General features: G+C 45.5%; 1 protein-coding gene across 1 annotated transcript in view; it reads right to left on the minus strand.

The window, feature by feature from the left end:
• The window catches only part of USP11 (ubiquitin specific peptidase 11), a 368,572-nt gene that overhangs the window by 141,577 nt on the left and 203,903 nt on the right, over positions 1–23,092 (minus strand). Inside the window, exon 13 of the mRNA XM_069209659.1 lies at positions 4,141–4,353. Within this exon, the coding sequence (XP_069065760.1) occupies positions 4,141–4,353 (213 nt within the window). The remainder of the gene's footprint in view (positions 1–4,140; positions 4,354–23,092) is intronic.

A 23,092-nucleotide genomic window follows, 5' to 3' on the forward strand; every position in this document is an offset into this window, starting at 1 on the left:
GTTGTGTGATACAACCACCCCCCTCGGCCCCACCCTAAATCACAAAAAGACCTACCCTGTCCTAAAAACTATCCCACCCTATCCTAAAAACTACCGACCCCCGCCCTAAACCCTAAAATCTACCCCACCCTAAAAACTACCCTGACCCCCTCCCTAAACCCTAAAAGAAACTCCACTTGGTCCTAAAATTACCCTGACCCCAGGCCTTAAACCATAAAAACTACTCCATCCTGCCCTAAAAAAACTAACCCGACCCGCCACACCCCCTGCCCTAAACCCTAAGCTGTCATATAAACTACCCCACCCTGTCCTAAAAACTACCCCATCCCCCCACCCTAAACCCTAAAACCTGCCCTAATCCCTAAATCCTACCCTGCCCTAAAACCTACCCCACCCTGTCCTAAAAACTACTCCGACCCCACGTTAAACCATAAATCCTACTGTGTATTAAAAACTACCCCAGCCCCTGCCTTAAACCCTAAATCCTGCCCTGAATCCTACCCTGCCCTAAAATCTACTCCGATCTCCACCCTAAAACCTTCCCTGTCCTAGAAACCTCACCCTGTCCTAGAAACTACTGACACCACCCTAAACCCTATGCCAACCTAGCCCTAAAACTGCCATAGCCTGTCCTAAAAACTACCCTGACCCACACCCAAAACCCTTAAACCTACCCCACCCTGTCATAAAAACTACCCCACCCTGTCCTAAAAACGACCCCACCCTGTCCTAAAAACTACCTGACCCCCCACCCGAACCCTAAAACCTACCCAGCCCTGCCCTAAAAACTACCCCGTCATAAAAACTACCCCAGACGCCTCTACCTGAACCCAAAAACCTACCCAGCCCTAACTTAAAAACGACTTCTCATCCCCAACCTAAACCCTACCCTGCCCCGTCCTAAAAACTACCCTGACTCACAATCTAAAACTTAATACCTACCCCATCCATTCCTAAAAACTACCCCAGCCCTGTTCTAAAAACTACTCCGAAACCCCCGCCCTGAACCCTAAAACCTACCCTGTCCTGTCCTAAAAACTACCTTGATCCACCGCCCGAGCCCTAAAACCTACCCCACCCTGTACTAAAAACTACCCCGACCCTGCCCTAAACCGTAAAACCTACCATGTCATAAAAACAGTCCTAAACCCACGCCACGAACCCAATAACCTACCCTGCCTTATCCTAAAAACTACCCCACCCTGTCCTAAAGACTACCCTGACCCCCACTTCCCAAACCTGAACTCTAAAATGTACCCCGCCCTGACTTTAAAAATCCACCCAACCGCCCCAGCCCCACTTACCCAGCTGCCGCATTCCTCTACCGGCTATGTGCCTGAACCATGCATATGCATGGTGCCTTAACCCTGCATTTGCGTGGTTCAAGCACATGCGTGGTTTGGGCAAGTGTGTTAACACTTGCGTGGCTACACTACGTGTTGCTCCTGCTGAACAGAAAAGGCTATTTCCCCTCCCCAGGAGGGCAGGAAGCTTTCTGCAGAACAAGTCACGTTTACATCAGTGAACGAGCACTAGAAACCTTGGCCAACTAAGTGAAAAGTTCTAAAGTTGCACTTTGCCCACCAGTGACATGAACTTCGATGTAATCATAAAATCAGATTTAATGCACTGTACAAACCTTGGTAGTTTCATTCACAAGTTAACAGGGCTGGGGTGGCAGCAAGTAACTTTGTACTGGCCAATGGGGCTACTAGCCTTTCAACAGTAAAAACAACAATTTAGGGTTTTTACTGCTGGAAGATGTGAGAGTGCATGTTCCACTTTTTAATGTACAGCACCCTGCCTTAAGGCACTCTAGGCCAGCCATAAGAGGCGCTTGCATATATTAAAAAGGGAGGTTTGGCCTTTACCACTACCCTAAATGGCAGAGATGAGTGTGCAGTTTTAAACTGACCTTCAAGTCTGCAGTGGCAAACTGGGAGCCATGTTTTATCTTGTCCAACTCGGGGTGGCACAACAAATGCTGCAGTCTCTGAGGGACAGTCCAACATACAGGCCCTGGGTACCCCTGGAACTATATACAAGGGACTTACAAGTAAGCTAGGCTATGCCAATTGGGGACAAGCAAATTAAACATGCACCACTTTAAGGGTCAGAGTACATGCACCGATTCCTGTTTAGCAGGGCTCATGGCTTTTCAGAGCCATACATCAGTGCACAGCTCTCATAATTGGGGCAAAAAGTGGGGATAAACCTGCAAAAGCCTGTTTCCTTACAATTTTTCATTCACAGAGATCTTTGTCTACAGTATATTTGTTGAGGACAATGCTGTTCCCTTCAACAAGGTCATTGACAATTTCAGTTTCTCCAGTAGCAGAGATATTTTTTTCCTGGGTTTTAGTGGCTCAAAAGTTTTTTGTTTGTTTATGTAATTATTTTAGTCAAGATGGTTACCTGAAAAGACTCACATTTCTCGATTTCCCAATTACTTTTTTAGGAAGTTCTTTGGATGAAGAAAGCATTGCTGCTGTCGCTTCCAGAGGATAAGCCCTTTCCTGCACTTTTTTTCAGATTCTCTTGAAAAACCTTACGATTCTTCATCTGGGGATAGTACATGCTTTTGATTTTGATTTCTGGAGCCATTGCAAAAAAACTCCACCCTCCTAGCCCTTGATGGTTCGCGACCAATCTTACAGTGCTTAGCTGTGTGGTCAGGATAAAGGCAATAAATGGGTTCCTTGAGTGGATGCCGAGCATGAAGCCTTAATTTTCCACAGGGTCTGAAAAATCAAAGCCTTCTTTAGAGGTGTTGGACACTGCTTACCCGGGATATAAAATCGAATATGGAGGGGTAGTTACCCCTCAAGGTAATCACGCATGTATACAAGTTTACCCTTGACAATTGAATGTGCATAAAATGAATATTAAGCTGGAAGGTATTACTTACATTAATTTTGAATTGTCTGCTGGGACATATTTTGGACAAAACAATATATTAACCTACCTTCAACCCAAAGATTTCCACCTCAATCACCCAAACCAGGTTTATGATGATTTAGGAGACTCTTTATAAAAACAAATAGATATTGAAAAATCATACCAATGTTGTCATTGGCATAAATCCTCAGGTACTTTCCAACATATGTTATACACATGAACACAATCAACACTTACTGGCAAACAATGAAAAAAATCTAAGATACACTGGGCATACCATAGCGATCCAGCAATCATTTACTTATTTTGGGGTATGGTTCAAATATCCCAATTTATGCAAATGAAGTCCTCCTATTGGATCTATTAGTGACTTCTGCTTTCATGTTTATTATAGAATAGGAAGGAACCCACTAGATGTTCACACCACACTTGGCATTCAAGGTTCTGGTAAGTAATTTTGTTGCACCTACATCTGGCATGGTAGCTCCCGCTATAAAAATAAAAAAAAGGATATAAATTATGGCATAAGCCAGACATTTATCGCCAACAATCCCTGCAAAGTATTATAATATAATTAAAATAGTTTTGCTTCTATTTCTTAAGAAAGTAAGGCTGTGAATACATTTAACATAGCAACTGGCACTTCGGTTGACCAAAAAGGGCTATTCTCTCCTCTCTCCTGCAGCTCCTCTCTCATACGATGTTCTCTTTTATTTCTCTTTTCTCAAGTATCTCTCCCTTTGTTTTTTGGTACCTATTTTAATAATCCACATTAGCACATTTCCAATTTGAGCATGGGCATCTTTCATTGTGTGAGGATGAATCTGTTATAACAAGATGATATTTCAAAGAAAAGCTTAAGAGTGAAGTAAATTAATGGCAGACAGGATGCTAAGTAAGGGTTATCCATATTTGTCAAGTCTCATTACTGAAGATCTCAATGTTAAGCACTACATTACTGATATAGTCTTCAATAGCAGTAAGTAAACCTGCTTATGTACTGTGTTGAATTCAAACATTGTTTTATTCTTATTTTAAATAAAAAAAAAAAAACAATTTCCAACATGTGGTTTACTATTACATTACCATTTAAAATACAGTAATTTCTGCTTTAAAGAAACCTTTTTTTTTTAAATTTGCTTTCTTAAATGGCTGCCAACTCATTGAGAGACCACAGACGTGGGGTTGCAATCAAACCATAAATTATGTAAGGAGTACATTCTCATCTCTAGTTATACTTACGAGAGCCGGTGCAGTAAAATCTGGTAAAGTGAATCCCAGGTAAGTTTTTCCCTCGGAACTGACACCAATAAGGGATGCCCGAAAAGTGAGACACCATAGTAACTATCTGCATACTCCCTGGAGTGTGTACGCTCCCGAAGATAGATGGGCAAGACAATATCGTCCCCTCCTCCGCCATCATCATCATCAAGGGCATTGATGGAAATTTCATAGCTATGGAGAGAGAAGAGAAAGGTAGATTAGTTTTCCTCAAAAAAGATGTGAAAGTGCAGAGAGAAGAAGAAAAGGTGGAGAGGCAAAGGGAATCAAAGCTATGAGGTGCAAGTCATTTTTATAAATGTACTGGTGTATCAATGTTCTTAGATCAAGTAGTTTGCTTTGGCAGATAGATGTCAAACTTTTGGTGCAATTCTCGCACAATTAGGAATGATTATGCATCCGGAAAAACTCTTATTCTCACATGCACCATTTTTTTCAGAAATCGGGTGCAGAAAGTAACAGCTGCTACTGTTTTGGTCAACTCACTTGTTCACAGGCCACTTGCCTGCTACTTTACTTGTTTGTACAGTCAATGTTAAGTGCCTTCTGCCAAGTTAAATGTTCAATTTAAACTGAGCAAGCAAACCTTAATTTGAAAAAAGCCAATTCAGGAGAACAAATATAATCAATGATTGACAAACATGTTGTCAATCACTGTATCATTAGGAAGTAACTGCCCACAAGTTACAAAAATGGCATCTTTTGAGATTGGTCATGCAGAGCAAATTATAGAAAAGATGTATCAAAAGGCAAATGCTTAAAAACTAATTCCCCATCAGGTGCATTTTCTTTCAACCATTCAAAAATATATATATATATTTTTTTTTTATAAAAGACTACATTTTCGTCAACTAATGAGAATAGCACCTGTCTTAAAAACCAAGTGGTGGGGGTTAAAGCCGCCTTACATTTTTTCTTTAAAAAAAAAAAAGGAAACTACTGAGGATGGAAAGGCAGCAACCTAAGAGGAATTTGACAGTTATTTAGAGCACAGTGTCCAAAGACCCTCAAATGCACTGTGGTGAATGTTTAGTATTAGATTATTTTAACATCTAACACAGAGAAGAAATGGTTTCTTACCTGTAATCCTAGTGTTCTCTCAGGGGAATCTCAAATGAATTAAAAAGCACTGAACAGTCCGGCCCACTTGTGGGTATCCTGGAGCGCCCCTTTAAAATATGATTTCTTGAGTGTAGATTTTTGCCTTCAGTAAGGATTGGAGAAACACTTAAGACATAAGTGTTGCAGCATATAAGCTAGGCTATGCAGATTCACATGCTATGCATAGCTCTTCCGACATCTAGTGTTACAAGTTGTTTTTCTTCGAAGAAGTCTATTTGGAGTCACGGGATCGAGTGACTCCTCTCGGTTCCAGTGCGCATGGGCATCGTCTCCATTGTTAGATTGTTTTCCCGCAGAGGGTGAAGGAAGGAGTGATAGAGTATAGAAATACAAAGATGTCCATGCAAATATAAATGTATATACAGATGTACAAATGTAAAAACTTAAACGACTACAGGCTTCCGGGGAGGATGGGGGGTGCATGTGAATCTGTAGCACTACATGCCACGAACAGATGTACACTGGGTAAGTGACATTTTCCGTTCGATGGCATGCGTAGCTGCAGATACACATGCTATGCAAAGACTAAAAAGCAGTTAGTCCTCCCAAAAAGCAGTGGCTAGCCTGTAGGAGTTGAAGTTGTTTGAAGCAATGTCCTAAAGACAGCCTGGCCTACAGTGGCTTGTTGCTGTGAGAAACCATCAACACAGAAGTGTTTTGTAAATGTATGGGGAGCTGACCATGTGGCTGCTTTACAAATATCAACCATTGGTATGTTTCCTATAAATGCCATTGACGCACCTTTCTTTCTTGTGGAATGTGCTCTAGGAATGATCAAAAGTTGACTTTTTGCTTTGATATAGCATGTCTGTATGCATCTAGCAATCCGTCTTGCTAAACCTTGTTTTGATATAGGATTGCCTGTATGTGGTTGTTGGAAGGCAACAAAAAGTTGCTTTGTTTTCCTAAAATCTTTAGTTCCGTCTATATAGTACATAAGAGCTCTTTTGAGATCTAGGGTATGAAGAGCTCTTTCTGCCACAGAGTCTGGCTGAGGAAAGAAGACTGGCAATTCCACTGTTTGATTGATGTGAAATGGAAATACTACTTTCGGTAGAAATTTGGGATTTGTACAACTTTATGTTTGTGTACTTGAAAAAACGGTTCTTCAAGAATGAATGCTTGTATTTCACTAACTCTTCTTAAAGAAGTAATAGCTACAAGAGCCTGGTAAGCACGATATTTAAATTCCACGATGGAACCAATGGTGTTCTAAGTGGAATAATGAGTTTTAATCCTTCCATGAAGGCTTTTATAACAGGAACTCTGAAAAGAGAAGTATGCTGAATAGTGTGTAAGTATGCAGATATTGCAGTAAGGTGTATCTTGATGGAGGAGAAAGCCAAATTAGATTTTTGCAAATGAAGTAAATAACATACAATATCTTGAATAGATGCTGTAAGTGGATCAGTGTTTTTAGACGGACAGTAGTAGACAAATCTTTTCCACTTGTTTGCGTAGCATTGTCTAGTAGTAGGTTTACATGCTTGTTTAATTACTTCAATACATTCTGGTGGACATTTAAGGTAACCAAATTCTATGACTTCAGGAGCCAAATCGCTAGATTGAGAGCATTGAGGTTTGGATGCCTGATTTGACCTTTGTTTTGTGTTAACAAATCTGGTCTGTTTGGAAGTTTGGAATGAGGTACTGCAGACAGATGTCCATGTTGGTGCTATGAGTATCATGATGAGTGACGTTTGATGTAGTTTGCTGACTAGAAAGGGAAGGAGTGGGAGAGGGGGAAACGCGAAAGCAAATATCCCTGACCAATTGATCCATAGAGCATTGCCCTTGGATAGGGGATGTGGGTGTCTGAATGCGGGGTGTTGGCATTTTGCGTTTTCGCTTGTTGCAAATAAATCTATGTCTGGTGTTCCCCACCTTTGAAAGTATTTTTGAAGTACTTGGGAGTGAATCTCCCATTCGTGTGTTTGTTGGTGATTTCTGCTTAGGAGATCTGCAAGCTGATTGTCTATCCCTGGAATATATTGTGCTAGTAAATTAATTTGATTGTGAATTGCCCATTTCCAAATTGTTTGGGCTAGAAGGGACAACTGAGATGAATGTGTCCCGTCCTGTTTGTTGAAGTAATACACGGTTGTCATGTTGTCTGTTTTTATGAGAACATTCTTCTGTTTGAAAAGAGGTTGAAACAATTTTAGGGCAAGAAACACAGCTAATAATTCTAAGTGGATTATGTGTAGCTGTTTCTGCTTGACATCCCATTGCCCTTGAATGGTCTGACTGTTTAGGTGAGCTCCCCAACCGATCATTGATGCATCTGTTGTGATTATGGTCTGAGGCACAGGGTCTTGAAATGACCGCCCCTTCATTAGATTGCTGCGATTCCACCATAGAAGGGACATATGTGTTTGGCGGTCCATCAACACTAGATCTTGAAGTTGACCGTGTGCTTGTGACCATTGTTGTGAAAGGCACTGTTGGAAGGGCCTCATGTTTAGTCTTGCATGTGGGACTATCGATATGCAAGATGCCATCATTCCTAGAATCTTCATGATAAATCTCAGTGTATTGTTGATTTGGCTGTATGAGTGGTATGAGATTTGGGAAAGCTTGTATCCTTTGTATATTTGGATAAGCTAGGGCTGGTTGAGTATTTAGGATAGCGCCTAGATAAGGTTATGCCTGTGCTGGTTGAAGGTGTGGCGTTTGGTAGTTTAGAGTGAATCCTAGGGTGTGCAAGGTTTCTATCATGTAACGAGTGTGTTGTTGGCATTGTATAAGATTGCTTGATTTTACTAGCCCATCGTCTAGATATGGAAAGCTATGGATGTGTTGTCTTCTTAAGTAGGATGCTATTACTGCTAGACACTTTGTGAACACTTTTGGAGCTGTTGTTATACCAAATGGCAACACCTTGAATTGATAGTGTTTTCCTGCTTTGACAAACCTGAGGTATTTTCTGTGAGCTGGATGGATGGGTATGTGGAAATACGCATCTTTGAGATCTATATCAGTCATGCAATCTTGTTTTTGTAGTAGTGGAATAACATCTTTCAGAGTTACCATGTGAAAATGCTCTGACAGGATGTATAAATTGAGGGGCCTGAGGTCCAAGATGGGCCTGAGGGTGCCATCTTTTTTGGGAAGGAGGAAGTATAGTGAGTATAATCCTGATCCTTGTTGAGAATGTGGAACAAATCCTATTGCTTGCTTTAATAGTAGAGATTGTACCTCTTGTTGTAACGGAACGGTATGTTCTGGGGACAATTTGTGATATCGTGGTGGAATGTTTGGAGTGGTAGTGTACCTCATCAGACAATACCTCCATTGAGAAAACTACTAGTACTGTCTCAGAAGATATGGATACTGAAGATGCAGCTCTTTAGAAGCTAGCCAAGAGGATAGCCCTAGAGTAACAGAGCAGCTGAGATGGGCCTAGGATCCATCTCCGGTGGCAGAAAAATCTAAACTAGGGAAGACACTTGTGATTCTAAAATCCCCAAAAGGGATTGTCCCAAAATACTCAGAAGGTGATGATATCACCCAATGGTTCACAGCCTTTGAGAGAGCCTATAGAACCAAGAAGTTAAGTCAGAAATATTGGAGCCCTCTCCTTTGGGAACTGTTCTCTGATAAATGCAGGACAGACTTCAGACACTAAATGAGGCAGATGTTGAGTTATTTGCCCACATGAAGGATACCCTGATTAAGGGCTTTATACTCACCACTGATGGGCTCAGGATCAGGTTAAGGGACACTTGAAAAATCCAGAGTCAGACCTGGGTAGATTTTGTAAACATTTCAGTGAAAACACTAAGTGGCTGTCTAAAAAGTAACAATGTGCATGATTATGAAGGGCTTTATAATTGAATTAGCATCTGTTAAGTAATTGTTTACAAAAGTTACACCAGTACCTGGCAGACCTGGGTCCACTTTCCCCGCAACAGTTGGGGAAGAAGGCAGACCACTGGGTCAAAACAAGGCTAACCAAAACTACCACGAGGGCGAAGGGGTGACTACAGGAAACAGGCCAAAAAGCCCTCTCAAGGGAAAGATGGTGACCAAGCAAAAGATATAAACAAAGTCTTCTAAAAGGTCCCCAAAATTCTTCTCAGGAGGGTGGGCCCGAGACTCTTCCCAATCCAAGGGTGGGTACAAAGGTAAACACGGGAATTCTAAACATGCTTAGTGTAATGACAGTAAAGCTCATGGGCGCTGAAATGAAGACTTTACCTGTTCCAACAAAAAGAATGCCTCTAGTGCACCTGCAGTAAATGCAGTGGTAAGTCTCCAGATGGGATTCCAGTTGGGTCCCAACCATATCAATGAACCCACTGAGGCAAATATTTTCAGAAGGTGGGGTGGGTGTAGGTGCCCTGGCTGTCTGGCCCAGTAATCTGGAGCGATCAGACAACAGCTACAAATCTACGGGATATGGATTGAAGCACTGAGAGACACCGATGCCAGTGTCACCATGATGACTGAGCAACTGGTGTTCTCAGGACAATACTTAACTGGTGAAACAGTGTCCTCACTGTTGATAATCAGGCTAAGAGACATCCCATGGCGATGGTAGGTAGTTACTTGCTAAAAGAAGGTGGTGGTATCTCCTGCAATCCCTGTACAATGTCTGCTAGACAAGGATCTGGAGTCCTCAGCAGGGGCTGAGGTCAAACGAAGACTCATGCAGCTTAGCTGGGTATACCAGAGTGTGTGTGTTAAAACACTAGCATAATGTAAAGCCCAGGAGGAAAAAGAGTTGGAGTCTGGAATAATGGCCCAAACTACCAAGAGAAAGAGCAAGAAGTCTGGGAAATCAGCTTCTAAACAGATATCAGACAAGGTACCCTCTTTCTCAGGGAGAAGACCCAGAGTGAACTGAGCTCCAAGAACTTGGTCCTTACATGGCAGGGCTCTTGGGCCCAAGGGGACCATCTAGGGAAGATCTGTGCCAGGGGCAGATGACCTGTCCCACTCTTGAAGGCCTGAGACAGCAAGCTGCGATCAGAAAAGGGAGATGTCAGTGGCTCCCACAGGACCTATTGGGAGGAGGGACTCCTTTCTCTGAGGCCAGACACACCAAACCTGGTGCCACTAAGAGAGTGGTAGTGCCTCAGCAGTTCAGAGAGTTTCTCTTCAGTTTGGCCCAGGATATCCTCCTAGCTGGGCATCTTCGCCAGGCTAAAACTTAGAGTATGTTAGGAAACAACTTCTACTGGCCAGGAATGTCCCTGAAGGTGAAGGAGTTTTGTAACTTCTGTGCCGCCTGTTAAGACAGTGGAAAGAAAGGTGGCCATCCAAAGCCCCCCTTAATTCCACTTGCAGTTGCTGGGGTTCCCTTTGAGAGGTACAGGATTGACACTGTTGGTCCCCTAGACCTTCCAACAGCATTAGGAAACCAATTTATACTGGTTGTAGTGGACCAGGTATCCTGAGGTGATTCCCCCTGAGGAATACTACTGCCCCTGCAGTAGCGAGGACCCTCACTGGTATCCTTATCAGAGTGGGCTTTCCAAAGGAGGAGGCGTCAGCAGAGGTACACACTTCATGTCTGGCTACCTAAAACACTTATTAATGAATGTGGTGTGACCTATAAGTTCACTACCCTATATCACCCACAAACTAATGGCCTTGTTGAGAGATTCAACAAGACATTGAAAGGCATGAATGGTGGACTCACTGAAAAACTCAGAAGGACATGGGGCGTCTTACTTCCAAGCCTGAGTTTCACCTACAGGGAAGTGCCACAGAAGGGAGTAGGTTTTTCCCCCTTGGAATTTGTGTTTGGGCCCTCTTGAGGGGACCACTTTGTTTTGTGGAGGAGGGGTGGGAGTAACCTCTCAGAGAACCTAAACAGGATATTGTGGACCATGTGCTTGGCACCTCACTCTCGAATAGCTGAATACATGAAAAAAGCTTCAAAGACCATGAAGCCAGCCAAGAGCTCCAAAAGCTCTGGCATGACCAAAAGACTGCACCAGTGGAGTTCCAACCAGGGCAGAAGGTATGTGTTTTGGAGCCTGTGACTCCTAGGGCCCTCCAGGACAAATTAAGTGGATCCTACCTGTAAGGAAATGCCTCCTTGGCATGGTTGCCCCCTGACTTTTTGCCTTTGCTGATGCTATGTTTACAATTGAAAGTGTGCTGAGGCCTGCTAACCAGGCCCCAGCACCAGTGTTCTTTCCCTAACCTGTACTTTTGTATCCACAATTGGCAGACCCTGGCATCCAGATAAGTCCCTTGTAACTGGTACTTCTAGTACCAAGGGCCCTGATGCCAAGGAAGGTCTCTAAGGGCTGCAGCATGTCTTATGCCACCCTGGAGACCTCTCACTCAGCACAGACACACTGCTTGCCAGCTTGTGTGTGCTAGTGAGGACAAAACGAGTAAGTCGACATGGCACTCCCCTCAGGGTGCCATGCCAGCCTCTCACTGCCTATGCAGTATAGGTAAGACACCCCTCTAGCAGGCCTTACAGCCCTAAGGCAGGGTGCACTATACCATAGGTGAGGGTACCAGTGCATGAGCAGGGTACCCCTACAGTGTCTAAACAAAACCTTAGACATTGTAAGTGCCGGGTAGCCATAAGAGTATATGGTCTGGGAGTCTGTCAAACACGAACTCCACAGCACCATAATGGCTACACTGAAAACTGGGAAGTTTGGTATCAAACTTCTCAGCACAATAAATGCACACTGATGCCAGTGTACATTTTATTGTAAAATACACCACAGAGGGCACCTTAGAGGTGCCCCCTGAAACTTAACCGACTGTCTGTGTAGGCTGACTAGTTCCAGCAGCCTGCCACACTAGAGACATGTTGCTGGCCCCATGGGGAGAGTGCCTTTGTCACTCTGAGGCCAGTAACAAAGCCTGCACTGGGTGGAGATGCTAACACCTCCCCCAGGCAGGAGCTGTGACACCTGGCGGTGAGCCTCAAAGGCTCACCCCTTTGTCACAGCCCAGCAGGGCACTCCAGCTTAGTGGAGTTGCCCGCCCCCTCCGGCCACGGCCCCCACTTTTGGCGGCAAGGCTGGAGGGAACAAAGAAAGCAACAAGGAGGAGTCACTGGCCAGTCAGGACAGCCCCTAAGGTGTCCTGAGCTGAGGTGACTCTGACTTTTAGAAATCCTCCATCTTGCAGATGGAGGATTCCCCCAATAGGGTTAGGATTGTGACCCCCTCCCCTTGGGAGGAGGCACAAAGAGGGTGTACCCACCCTCAGGGCTAGTAGCCATTGGCTACTAACCCCCCAGACCTAAACACGCCCTTAAATTTAGTATTTAAGGGCTACCCTGAACCCTAGAAAATTAGATTCCTGCAACTACAAGAAGAAGGACTGCCTAGCTGAAAACCCCTGCAGAGGAAGACCAGAAGACGACAACTGCCTTGGCTCCAGAAACTCACCGGCCTGTCTCCTGCCTTCCAAAGATCCTGCTCCAGCGACGCCTTCCAAAGGGACCAGCGACCTCGACATCCTCTGAGGACTGCCCCTGCTTCGAAAAGACAAGAAACTCCCGAGGACAGCGGACCTGCTCCAAGAAAAGCTGCAACTTTGTTTCCAGCAGCTTTAAAGAACCCTGCAAGCTCCCCGCAAAAGGCGTGAGACTTGCAACACTGCACCCGGCGACCCCGACTCGGCTGGTGGAGATCCGACACCTCAGGAGGGACCCCAGGACTACTCTGATACTGTGAGTACCAAAACCTGTCCCCCCTGAGCCCCCACAGCGCCGCCTGCAGAGGGAATCCCGAGGCTTCCCCTGACCGCGACTCTTTGAATCCAAAGTCCCGACGCCTGGGAGAGACCCTGCACCCGCAGCCCCCAGGACCTGAAGGACCGGACTTTCACTGGAGAAGTGACCCCCAGGAGTCCCTCTCCCTTGCCCAAGTGGAGGTTTCCCCGAGGAATCCCCCCCTTGCCTGCCTGCAGCGCTGAAGAGATCCCGAGATCTCTCATAGACTAACATTGCGAACCCGACGCTTGTTCCTACACTGCACCCGGCCGCCCCCGCGCTGCTGAGGGTGAAATTTCTGTGTGGACTTGTGTCCCCCCCGGTGCCCTACAAAACCCCCCTGGTCTGCCCTCCGAAGACGCGGGTACTTACCTGCAAGCAGACCGGAACCGGGGCACCCCCTTCTCTCCATTCTAGCCTATGTGTTTTGGGCACCACTTTGAACTCTGCACCTGACCGGCCCTGAGCTGCTGGTGTGGTGACTTTGGGGTTGCTCTGAACCCCCAACGGTGGGCTACCTTGGACCAAGAACTAAGCCCTGTAAGTGTCTTACTTACCTGGTTAACCTAACAAATACTTACCTCCCCTAGGAACTGTGAAAATTGCACTAAGTGTCCACTTTTAAAACAGCTATTTGTGAATAACTTGAAAAGTATACATGCAATTTTGATGATTTGAAGTTCCTAAAGTACTTACCTGCAATACCTTTCGAATGAGATATTACATGTAGAATTTGAATCTGTGGTTCTTAAAATAAACTAAGAAAAGATATTTTTCTATACAAAAACCTATTGGCTGGATTTGTCTCTGAGTGTGTGTACCTCATTTATTGTCTATGTGTATGTACAACAAATGCTTAACACTACTCCTTGGATAAGCCTACTGCTCGACCACACTACCACAAAATAGAGCATTAGTATTATCTCTTTTTGCCACTATCTTACCTCTAAGGGGAACCCTTGGACTCTGTGCATGCTATTCCTTACTTTGAAATAGCACATACAGAGCCAACTTCCTACACTACCCATTCTAGAAAGAGAGGGGAAATCACCTTGCCTTAAACAGTGTCATGACAAGGCTGAGATGACCATGCTCATGGTCACTGATGAGGGACAGGAAGCGGAGAGTGAACCTTTCCCTGAACTCCTCTACAGCAACCTCAAACATGGTTTAGTTGAAGGAATGGCCTTTTCAGAAACCTTTACTGACCAACAGCAGACTGACTGCAAACAAGTCTTGCATCAGTATCCTGGACTGTTCTCTTTGACCCCTGGTCAGACTACTTAAAACAAAAACAAAAAAAACAAACAAAAAAAATATAATATAATATAATATAATATATATATATATATATATATATATATATATAGTCTGATCATGTCAAAGAGTATCAAAAATGAAGTAAGCAAGATGCTGGAATTGGAAGTTATTGAGCACTCTGAGAGGCCCTGGGCCAGCTGAGTTGTCTTAGTGTCCAAGGTGGAAAGAAGAAATGAGGTTGTGTGTGGACTATGGGGTCCTTAATGCTTTAACCAAAACAGATGCACACCCAATTCCCAGCGCTGATGAACTGATTGACAGGTTAGGGGCAGCCATATATCTCAGTACTTTTGATCTCTAATTAGGGTACTGGCAGATAGATCTGACTCCTGGAGCAAAAGAGAAATCAGCTTTCTCCACTCCTGATGGGCATAATCAGTTTACTGTAATGCCCTTTGGAATGAAGAACGCCCCTGCCACCTTCCATAGGTTGGTGAATAAAGTCCTTGCTAGGTTAGAAAACTTTAGTGCAGCATATATTGATGATACTGCTGTATTTAGTTGTACCTGGCAGGATCACCTGATCCGGCTTGGAAAAGTCCTAGAGTCTCTGAAATGTTCAGGCCCCACTATCAAGGCAAGCAAGCGCCAGATAGGGCAGGGTCAGGTTGTATACTTGGGTCACCTTGAAGGTGGAGGATAAGTTCAACCACTAAAACCCAGGATTCAGACAATTCTAGACTGGGTAGCTCCAACCACCCAGGACATTCCTTGACTTGACTGGGTACTACAGGAGGTTCCTGAAAGAATATGGCACCATTCTGGCACCTCTAACAGAATTGACTTCCATAAAGACGTCCAAGAAAGTGAACTGGACAGTGAGCTGTCAAAAGGCCTTTGACATTCTGAAGGAAACAATGTGCTCAGCACCTGTTCTAAAAGCTTCAGGTTACACCAAGCAGTTCATAGCGCAGACAGATACCTCTGAACATGGGATAGGGACAGTCCTACCGCAAATCAATGACGATAGCCATTACGAACCTGTTGCTTTCATTAGCAGGAGGTTACTCCCTGGAACAGAAGCCTTTGCTGTGGTTTGGCCCTTGAAACAACTGAGGCAATACTTGTTTGGCTCTCACTTCCATGTTCAAACTGACCACAGAACTCTCAGATGGCTAAGACAAATCAAAGGTGAAACCCCCAAACTGTTAAGGTAGCCCATCTCCCTACAGGGAATGGACTATACAGTGGAACACAGACCTAGGACTGCCCATGCCAGTACAGATGGCCTTCCAAGGTTCTTCCACTTAGAAGATGAAGACTCTCTTAAGAAAGGTTAGTTTCATCCTTCTTCGTTTTGGAGGGGGTCATGTAGGAAAGTGCCTCTTTTTGACAAGGTTACACCCCACTTTTTGCCTGGTCCATGATGAGATTTCAACTTAAAGTGCACTGAGTTCCTGCTACCCAAGTCCCCAGTGCAAGATCTCTTTCCCAAAACTGCCAAGGTTTCCCCAACTGGCAAAAACATTAGCACCCTTTTTAAGTCCCTTGTAAATGGTACACCTGTTACCTAGTGCCTGGGGTAAAAAGGGTCCCTAAGGGTTGGAGCATGAATTGTGCCACCGTAAGGGACCCCTCATTAAGCACATGGCAGGCTGCCATTGCAGGCTGTGTGTCTTGGTGCAGACAAAAGTTAAAACATGACATGACACAGCCTGTGTATCATGTCCCCTAACACTGCAACCAAAATATGTAAGTCACCTGTCTAGCAGGCCTTACAGCCCTAAAGCATTGTGCATTATATAACATGTGAGGGCATATCTGCACGACCAGATATGCCCCTGCTATGTGTTTGTAAATTCTCAGACATAGTGACAAGGGAAGCCATTTTAAATGCATGTGCCGGGCACTGGTCAAGACAAGTTCCCCAGCTACATGATAGCCTCACTGTAGATAGGGATGTTTGGTATCAAACATGCAGCAGTTGTCGACGGAGGACATTGATCGTCATTTGATAATGAGCTTGGGCTTCTTGTGGAGTTGACGCCTTGATCATCCAGTCATCCAGGTATGGATAGACGAATATTCGGAGTTTGAGATGTACTGCGACCACTGCCATACATTTCAGGAATGTTCGGGGGCCGAAGGGAAGTACCTTGTACTGACAGTAATCTTGACCTACTATGGAGGAAGCTGGCCTGATGTGGTGGACTCCTGAGGAGTTGTCACTGTATACCAGGTCCAGGTCTCTCCTATTAGTGAAGTGTAGGCAGTGTCTAGAAAGCCAGGGCTCTCTGGAGGTAGCGGTAAATGAGCAGCCAAGACTTATCGAGGAGACATGCAAAGCTTATGCAATACCACCGTAGTCACACAGCATTTACAAACATGAGAGAACCACACAGTGTTACAAAAATAAAGGTACTTTATTATAGTAACACAAAACTAGGTTACTTATAGGCAGCCCCCACCCCCCCCCCCAACTGGAGGTAAGTACACACTAGTTGTATACACAATAGCAATCAGAAATTAGCAGAGAAACGACAAGCATTTGCAATACTTAGTGTAATTAGTAAGGGCCTGGTGGGGCCAAACAATATACTAAGAAAGAGGATTGCGAGTTACAGTCTCCTACCCAAGAATGTGGAGTTGTTAGAGGGGAGCTGGAAGAACTAGTAACCCCAAGAGCTGAATACAAGTGTGACCCCCAGCGACCAGGAGAGGAGAGATAAGTACCTGCTCTTCCCATGGACTAACAGAAGGACTTAGAAAAAGGATTGTGCAAGAACAGGACAAGTCTTCAAGAAACCAACAGTGGATTCTGAAAGAAGAGAACCTGTAAAAGAAGGGGACAGAGTCCAGTCCACGATGAAGTGTCCAGTGGGGCAAGAGCTACTACCCACCTTTCTGTGGATGAAGAACCAGTTTGATGGGGAACAAGTCCAGCTGTGGAGCCCGGGCGCTGAAGTGAAGTCCGGTGGGTGGGGCAGATGGTGTCCCACGTCGGTTGTCTGGTTGCAGATGGTCAGTGGTGTGGGAAAACCACCAACAAGCCTTGGTAAATGCAAAAGAAGAGTTGCAAAGCTGAAGAAGACCAACGATCGAGTCCCTTGGACCTTGCTGAAGAGTAGTCTGGGCTGACCCTCGGCAGTCGAGAGAGCCAGCAGAAGCAGTTGCAGTCCCTGCAGGTAACCCACTGGCAGCAGGCACAGTAAGTTGCAGTGAGGCCAAATCAGCACACCTGAAGAGGAGTCCCACATAGATGGATCAGCAGAGGAGTCTGTCCCAGGCAGGATGAAGTGCTGGAGGCGGGGCTACTCAGAGCCTGAAGATCGCTTGGAGCAGAAGTCAACAAAGCCTTCAGTGCCTCAAGAGTCATGGTGCACAGGGGTGCTGTCCTGCAAGAAGAGGCAAAGGCTCAAAGACAGAGGCCAGAGATGACCAAAGGGCCCACTCCTGACTACAACCTGTAATGCAGGATCCACGTGGTTCCAGAGGACAGCAGATCCACGCAGCTGGTTGTTGCTGCTGTAGGTGCCTGGGAGTTTCCTTCTGGTTTCCTAGAGCAGCTGAATTCTTGCTGACCCCAGAGGATGCACAGCCAGGGAAATGTTGCAGTTGTTTGAAGGAGTCGTGAAACAATGGTGCAAGGTCAGGTCTTGGCAGTTCCTGGTGACCAGTTGCGGTACCAGTGGCAGAAGTAAACAATGCAGAGTAATCCTGGTGGAGTCTTGCATGTCGAATCTGGAGATCCACCCACAAGGGAGACCCTAAACTGCCCTAAAGAGGGGTTTGGTCACCTTGCAAGGTGACCACCCATCAGGAGCAGACTGACGTCACCCTGCCTGACCTGGCCACTCAGATGCTCCCAGGGGTCTCAGCATATCTTGGTTTCTAGATGGCAAACTAGAGTGGCCACCTGGAGGTGCTCTGGGCACCACCCATGTCCAGTGTCGTGCCAGAACAGGGACCGGGGGTCCCTGGGCTGGTGCGAACCGGATTATGCAAGGAGAGCACCAGATGTGCCCTTCAAAGCAAACCGGTGGCTTGGGGAGACTACGGCTCCCAAACCTTGTAACACCTATTTCAAAGGGAGTGTGTTGTCGCGTAGGCTCTCATTATCCTAATGAGACTACTGGATTTTTGGGCGGAAAGATCGCTCGCAGAGTGGGGGACTAAGTCTGACCCACCGTGAAGGACCCTTGTCACCCCAAATCCGGTTTCGCTCCGGCTAACTAGCAGTGCCTCATCTCTCCCGAAGGGAAGAGACAATTGGGCAGCCGAGCGCATGACATCTTAGTACTTCCCAGGGAAGTCGTGGTCACTCAGGTCACAACCAGCTCTCTCATACACAGTACGGTCTCATATATAAATGACAAAGGCAGTTTAAGTTTTAAAGATTGGTTTAATAAAACAACTGCATTTTAGATAGCAAAGCGTGAGCTGCAATAACCAGAACTACACAACACAGTAGGATTAAAATAGTAACGAGGAGAGTGAAGCACAAGAATAAGGCTATCCTAGTGCAACTAGATTATGTTCTCTCTAAGTTATATTCTGAGCACAGCATCTGAAGCTCTAAGCCTGCCTTTCAGGTTCCCCCGGGAGGACATCAACCCTCATACCTGAGCAAAGGCCTGTAATCTGCATCAGCATCTGCAACGGGGCAGTCAGCGTCTAGTTGTAGGTTGCTGCTCGGAATCTCCCTCTAACGTATACTAGGACTAGAAAGTGTTTTTATAACTAACACGCAGATGTTCTAAGAAATGTCCCTACATAAGGATGCGTACTTTCTACGAACACTAGAGACTAAACTTCTACCACGTTTACCGGCAATGTACCAGACTGAAGCACAGAGCGAGCAAGAATGTATTGTTTGAGAACACAGTGCTGAAGTAAGCTAAACAGTGTGATAGAATGAAATAAAAACAAGACCGTGAAACTGGTTATTGTAAAGTAACAGTGCGAGGTTGAATAAAATGTATCTAGGGCAAAGGGCACAAAGGCCTAATACGTTAAGCTAACGTGCATAAAGCTACATTAAAAATGGCTACACTACAGTGTGTTGCCTCTCTCTCCCATAGGAATTCCTTTGCTGTGTCTTCCCCTGTTTGACCTGTCTGAGGGGTGGCAGCAGCACAGGCAGCCTGGAAAACCCTAGAAGACTGGAAGGAGCAATACGGGGGGTCCTCTAAGGAGCCCCCAGAGTGCATGGAATCATGCAACCAATACTGGCAACAGTATTGGGGTATGATATTTGATACCAAACATGCCCAGGTTTGGAGTTACCATTATGTAGCTGGACACAGTGACCTGTGTCCAGTACACGTGTAAAATGACTTTCCTGCACTTACAAAGTCAAGTGCAATGGAACTGGAGTTCGTAGGGGCACTTCTGCTCATGCAGGAGTGCCCTCACACACAGACCTGCATCCTGCCCTTTGGGCTGGAAGGGCCTGCCATAAGGGTGACTTACAGTGACATGGTGTAATGACCTGTGATGAAAGGGTGCATGCACCTTATCACTCAGGGTGCAATGGCAGGCCTGCAGACACATTTTGCTTTGGCTCCCATGGGTGGCACAAGACATGCTGCAGCCCATGGGAGACCCATGGTGTCCCAAATGCCCTGGGTACTCAAGTACCATATACTAGGGTCTTATAAGTTGACACCAGTATGCCAATTGTGGAGTGCACAAAGGTCTTACGTAACCAATTTGGAGGGAGAGTGCACAATCAACGGGGTCCTGGTTAGCAGGATCCCAGGTAAAATGGTTTAAGCACACTAATAGCAGAAAAAAGTGGGGGGTAACCATGCCAAAAAGAGGGTACTTTCCTACAAACACTGGCAGTTGTATGCTTTGATATGGAAACTGCTGATTACCTTAGGTAGGAATTAAGCGTTGGTTCAGAGGACTACCTTGTCCTTGTGTATGTGCAGGTATGGTTCCTGTACTGTTAGCACTTGCAATTTGTTGACTCTTCACAGTGAAGTGCTAGTGATTACGAATGCAGTCTTGTGTGAGTGATTTGAGATAGATTGGTTCTGTGCAGAGGTTCCAACAGGTTTGTCATTAATTGCATTAACACCATGTTTAGGTTCCACAATGGAGCTGAAACCGATCTTGGTGATGCAATTCTTTTTCATCCCTCTAGGAATCTCTTCACTACTGGTGAAATGAAGAAACTATCACACGAGGTGCCCCTGGTATATGCTACTACTGCTGCTAGGTGTACCTTCAACGATGAGTAGGTAAACCCACCATCCGATAGATGAGTGAGAAAGGTTAACACTCTCGCATGTGTTGTATTGTTTCCGTTTTACCATTCTTTGCATCAGTGGATAGCTCTTTACCATATGCCTGCGTAACATGTTCTTGTGGTAGGTTGTCTTGCCTTCTTAAGAATTTCCATTATTCTCGTTATTAGATCTAGGTGTACAAACTCTCTGAATTCAGTCGCCATGTCCTCTAGACTGAGTGTTATCGGTTCTGGGTGGTACACCTTTCCCCTTTACATTGTTAGCAAGTCCTTCCTTGTCTGGAGTTTAATAATTTGTCCCCATGGACAACTCAAGCACTTCTGAGGACCAAATCTCTCTGGCCCACTGGGGGCTAACAGGATGAGATTTGTCCCTCGTTGTTTGGCTTTCTCCAGTACTTTCTGTATTAAGGGGAATCAGTGGAAAAGCGTAAATAATCTCCCTGACCAGTTTAGTGACAGGGCATTCCCCTAAGACTGATGGTCTAGAAACCTGGAGGAGACGTTTTGGCATTTTGTGTTTTCTGCTGTTGCGAGCAGGTCTACTGTTGGTCTTCCCCAAGCTCTGCATATCCTTTCCAGTGTTTCCTGATTAAGTTCCTATTTGTGCGAACCGCTTTCCTGTCTTAATCTCTCCGCCTTCATGTTTTCCTTCCCCAGTAGGCAGACGGTGAAGGGGTTGATCCTCCTTGAAATTACCCTTGCCAAATTTATTGCGTTAGTTTCCTCAGCGTGTAGGACTTTGTGTCTCCCTGCTTGTTCAGGTAGAACATAGTGGTTGTGCTGTCTGTATGTATGTATCCGCACAGTCTCCCCCATGATTTGAGTTCAAAAGGCTTTCAGAGCAAGCAAGACTGTCTTTATTTCCATGAAGTTGAAGTATTGTTATTTTGAAGTGATAAGTATTTTTTCCTCAATAGCGCTCCCATCTTCTCAGGCATTACTGCATGTAGGGGAAGTTCCATTTGGGATCCGCCCCTGGTGTCAGATGCAGTCTTCCGCGACAGCCATGTTCTCTGATTCGAAGGATCCCTCCTCTGGCCAGGGTTCATCACACTGGCCCTTCCCTTCTAACCAGCAGTTGGCAAAACTGTTGTGCAAAGGCCTCGCCATCTTCTCTAGATACCATCTCTCTGCCATAGGCTCCTTGTCGCACCATGTCCCTCCAAACCAGCGAGGGTGGCTTGTCGCAGAGTAGAAATCCCTGGTCCCAACCTGGGCAGCAGACCCAAAAACAGCCACAGAGCACCTCTCCGACCCTCTCCAGCATAACACAATAAAAACAGCATTGCATGAAGACCTAGGAAGGTGCCCAGCGACATGCTAAAACGTAGCCCAAAACAAAGCTTCCAGAGAAGGGCGTAGCCAGGACACCTGACTCCATTAGGGAGAACGCATTGCACACCACGTGCCGGAACTGGAGGGCAATACCCGTGTCCTCAAAACATGTTGCAACCACCAGCAACACCCAAATTGCAACACAACCTCTTCTTGTCACATCGCACCACGCACATGTAGGCCAAAAAGGTTCCAACCACATCAGTAGAGCACACACATAAGGGAAAAAAAAGTTAGGGAAAAAAGGAATACTCCCACAAAGATCACCCCATAGAAACACTCTCCTCTACCAAGGTGAGAGGAGCATGGGTGGCCCCTCCGCTATGGTAGAGGAGCGTCGCCCGCTGCTGAAAGCAAAGAAATAAAGGGATAATAAAATTATTTTATTATTAATTACTAGATTTTTCGGCTTATTGAAGGCGGGGCCAGCCACACCCACGTCACCAGGGAGGAGGAGTGGTATGTGGGTTTCTAAGTGCCCATGTCAGTTTGGCCAGCCGTCCAAGACCGACCAAACGGACATGCGCACTTAGAATTCTCCACCCGGCTGTGGTACACAGTCAGGTGGAGACCAAGCGCAGGCTCCCACTCAGAGCGCATGCCCACTGCCCGCTCAGGCCAATCCTGGGGCTTCTCTCATGTAGATAGCATGAGAGAAGGGTCATAATTGGGTGGGGAGGAAGAAGAAAAGAATTGAGGCGGTGGGAACAGCAAAACACAGAGTCAGCAGCTACGTTTTTTAAATTTTTATTGCTCCTCCCCCACAACCCGGTGGCCCCACCTCTTCTTGGCAGCAGCCGCTACTGGAGGAGAGGGGACCAAATGACCCATAAAAAAAAAAAAACTCAAGTTACCCATGACTAAAGCACTTACCACTTACTAAAATAGTTGACCAAATGCCCCCCCTCCTCCAAAATAAATGTACAGAACATAAGTAAAAACAAGCACTTGCAATGCAACGGGTCTCGCGTTTGCTCATGTTAGAGCTGATAGCATTGTAAACTCCTAACCCGACTTTTCACCTATCGGCAAAAGTGCATTTATGTACGTAACCCGAAAAAGTGGAATTAACTGTGTAAAGCGCTCGACTTCTGCCACGCGAAATCGCGCTAGTAAAAAGGAGAAAAAGTAGTCCACGAGCAGGACAGAAAACAACGAGCCTCGCATGTTTTCTGTACTTGGTCGATGCGCTCGAGGAGGGCTAGCCACCGGAAAAGGCATGACGTGTGCATGCCTTC

Source organism: Pleurodeles waltl, chromosome 10, assembly GCF_031143425.1.
Source record: "Pleurodeles waltl isolate 20211129_DDA chromosome 10, aPleWal1.hap1.20221129, whole genome shotgun sequence".
Classification (NCBI taxonomy): Eukaryota; Metazoa; Chordata; class Amphibia; order Caudata; family Salamandridae; genus Pleurodeles; species Pleurodeles waltl.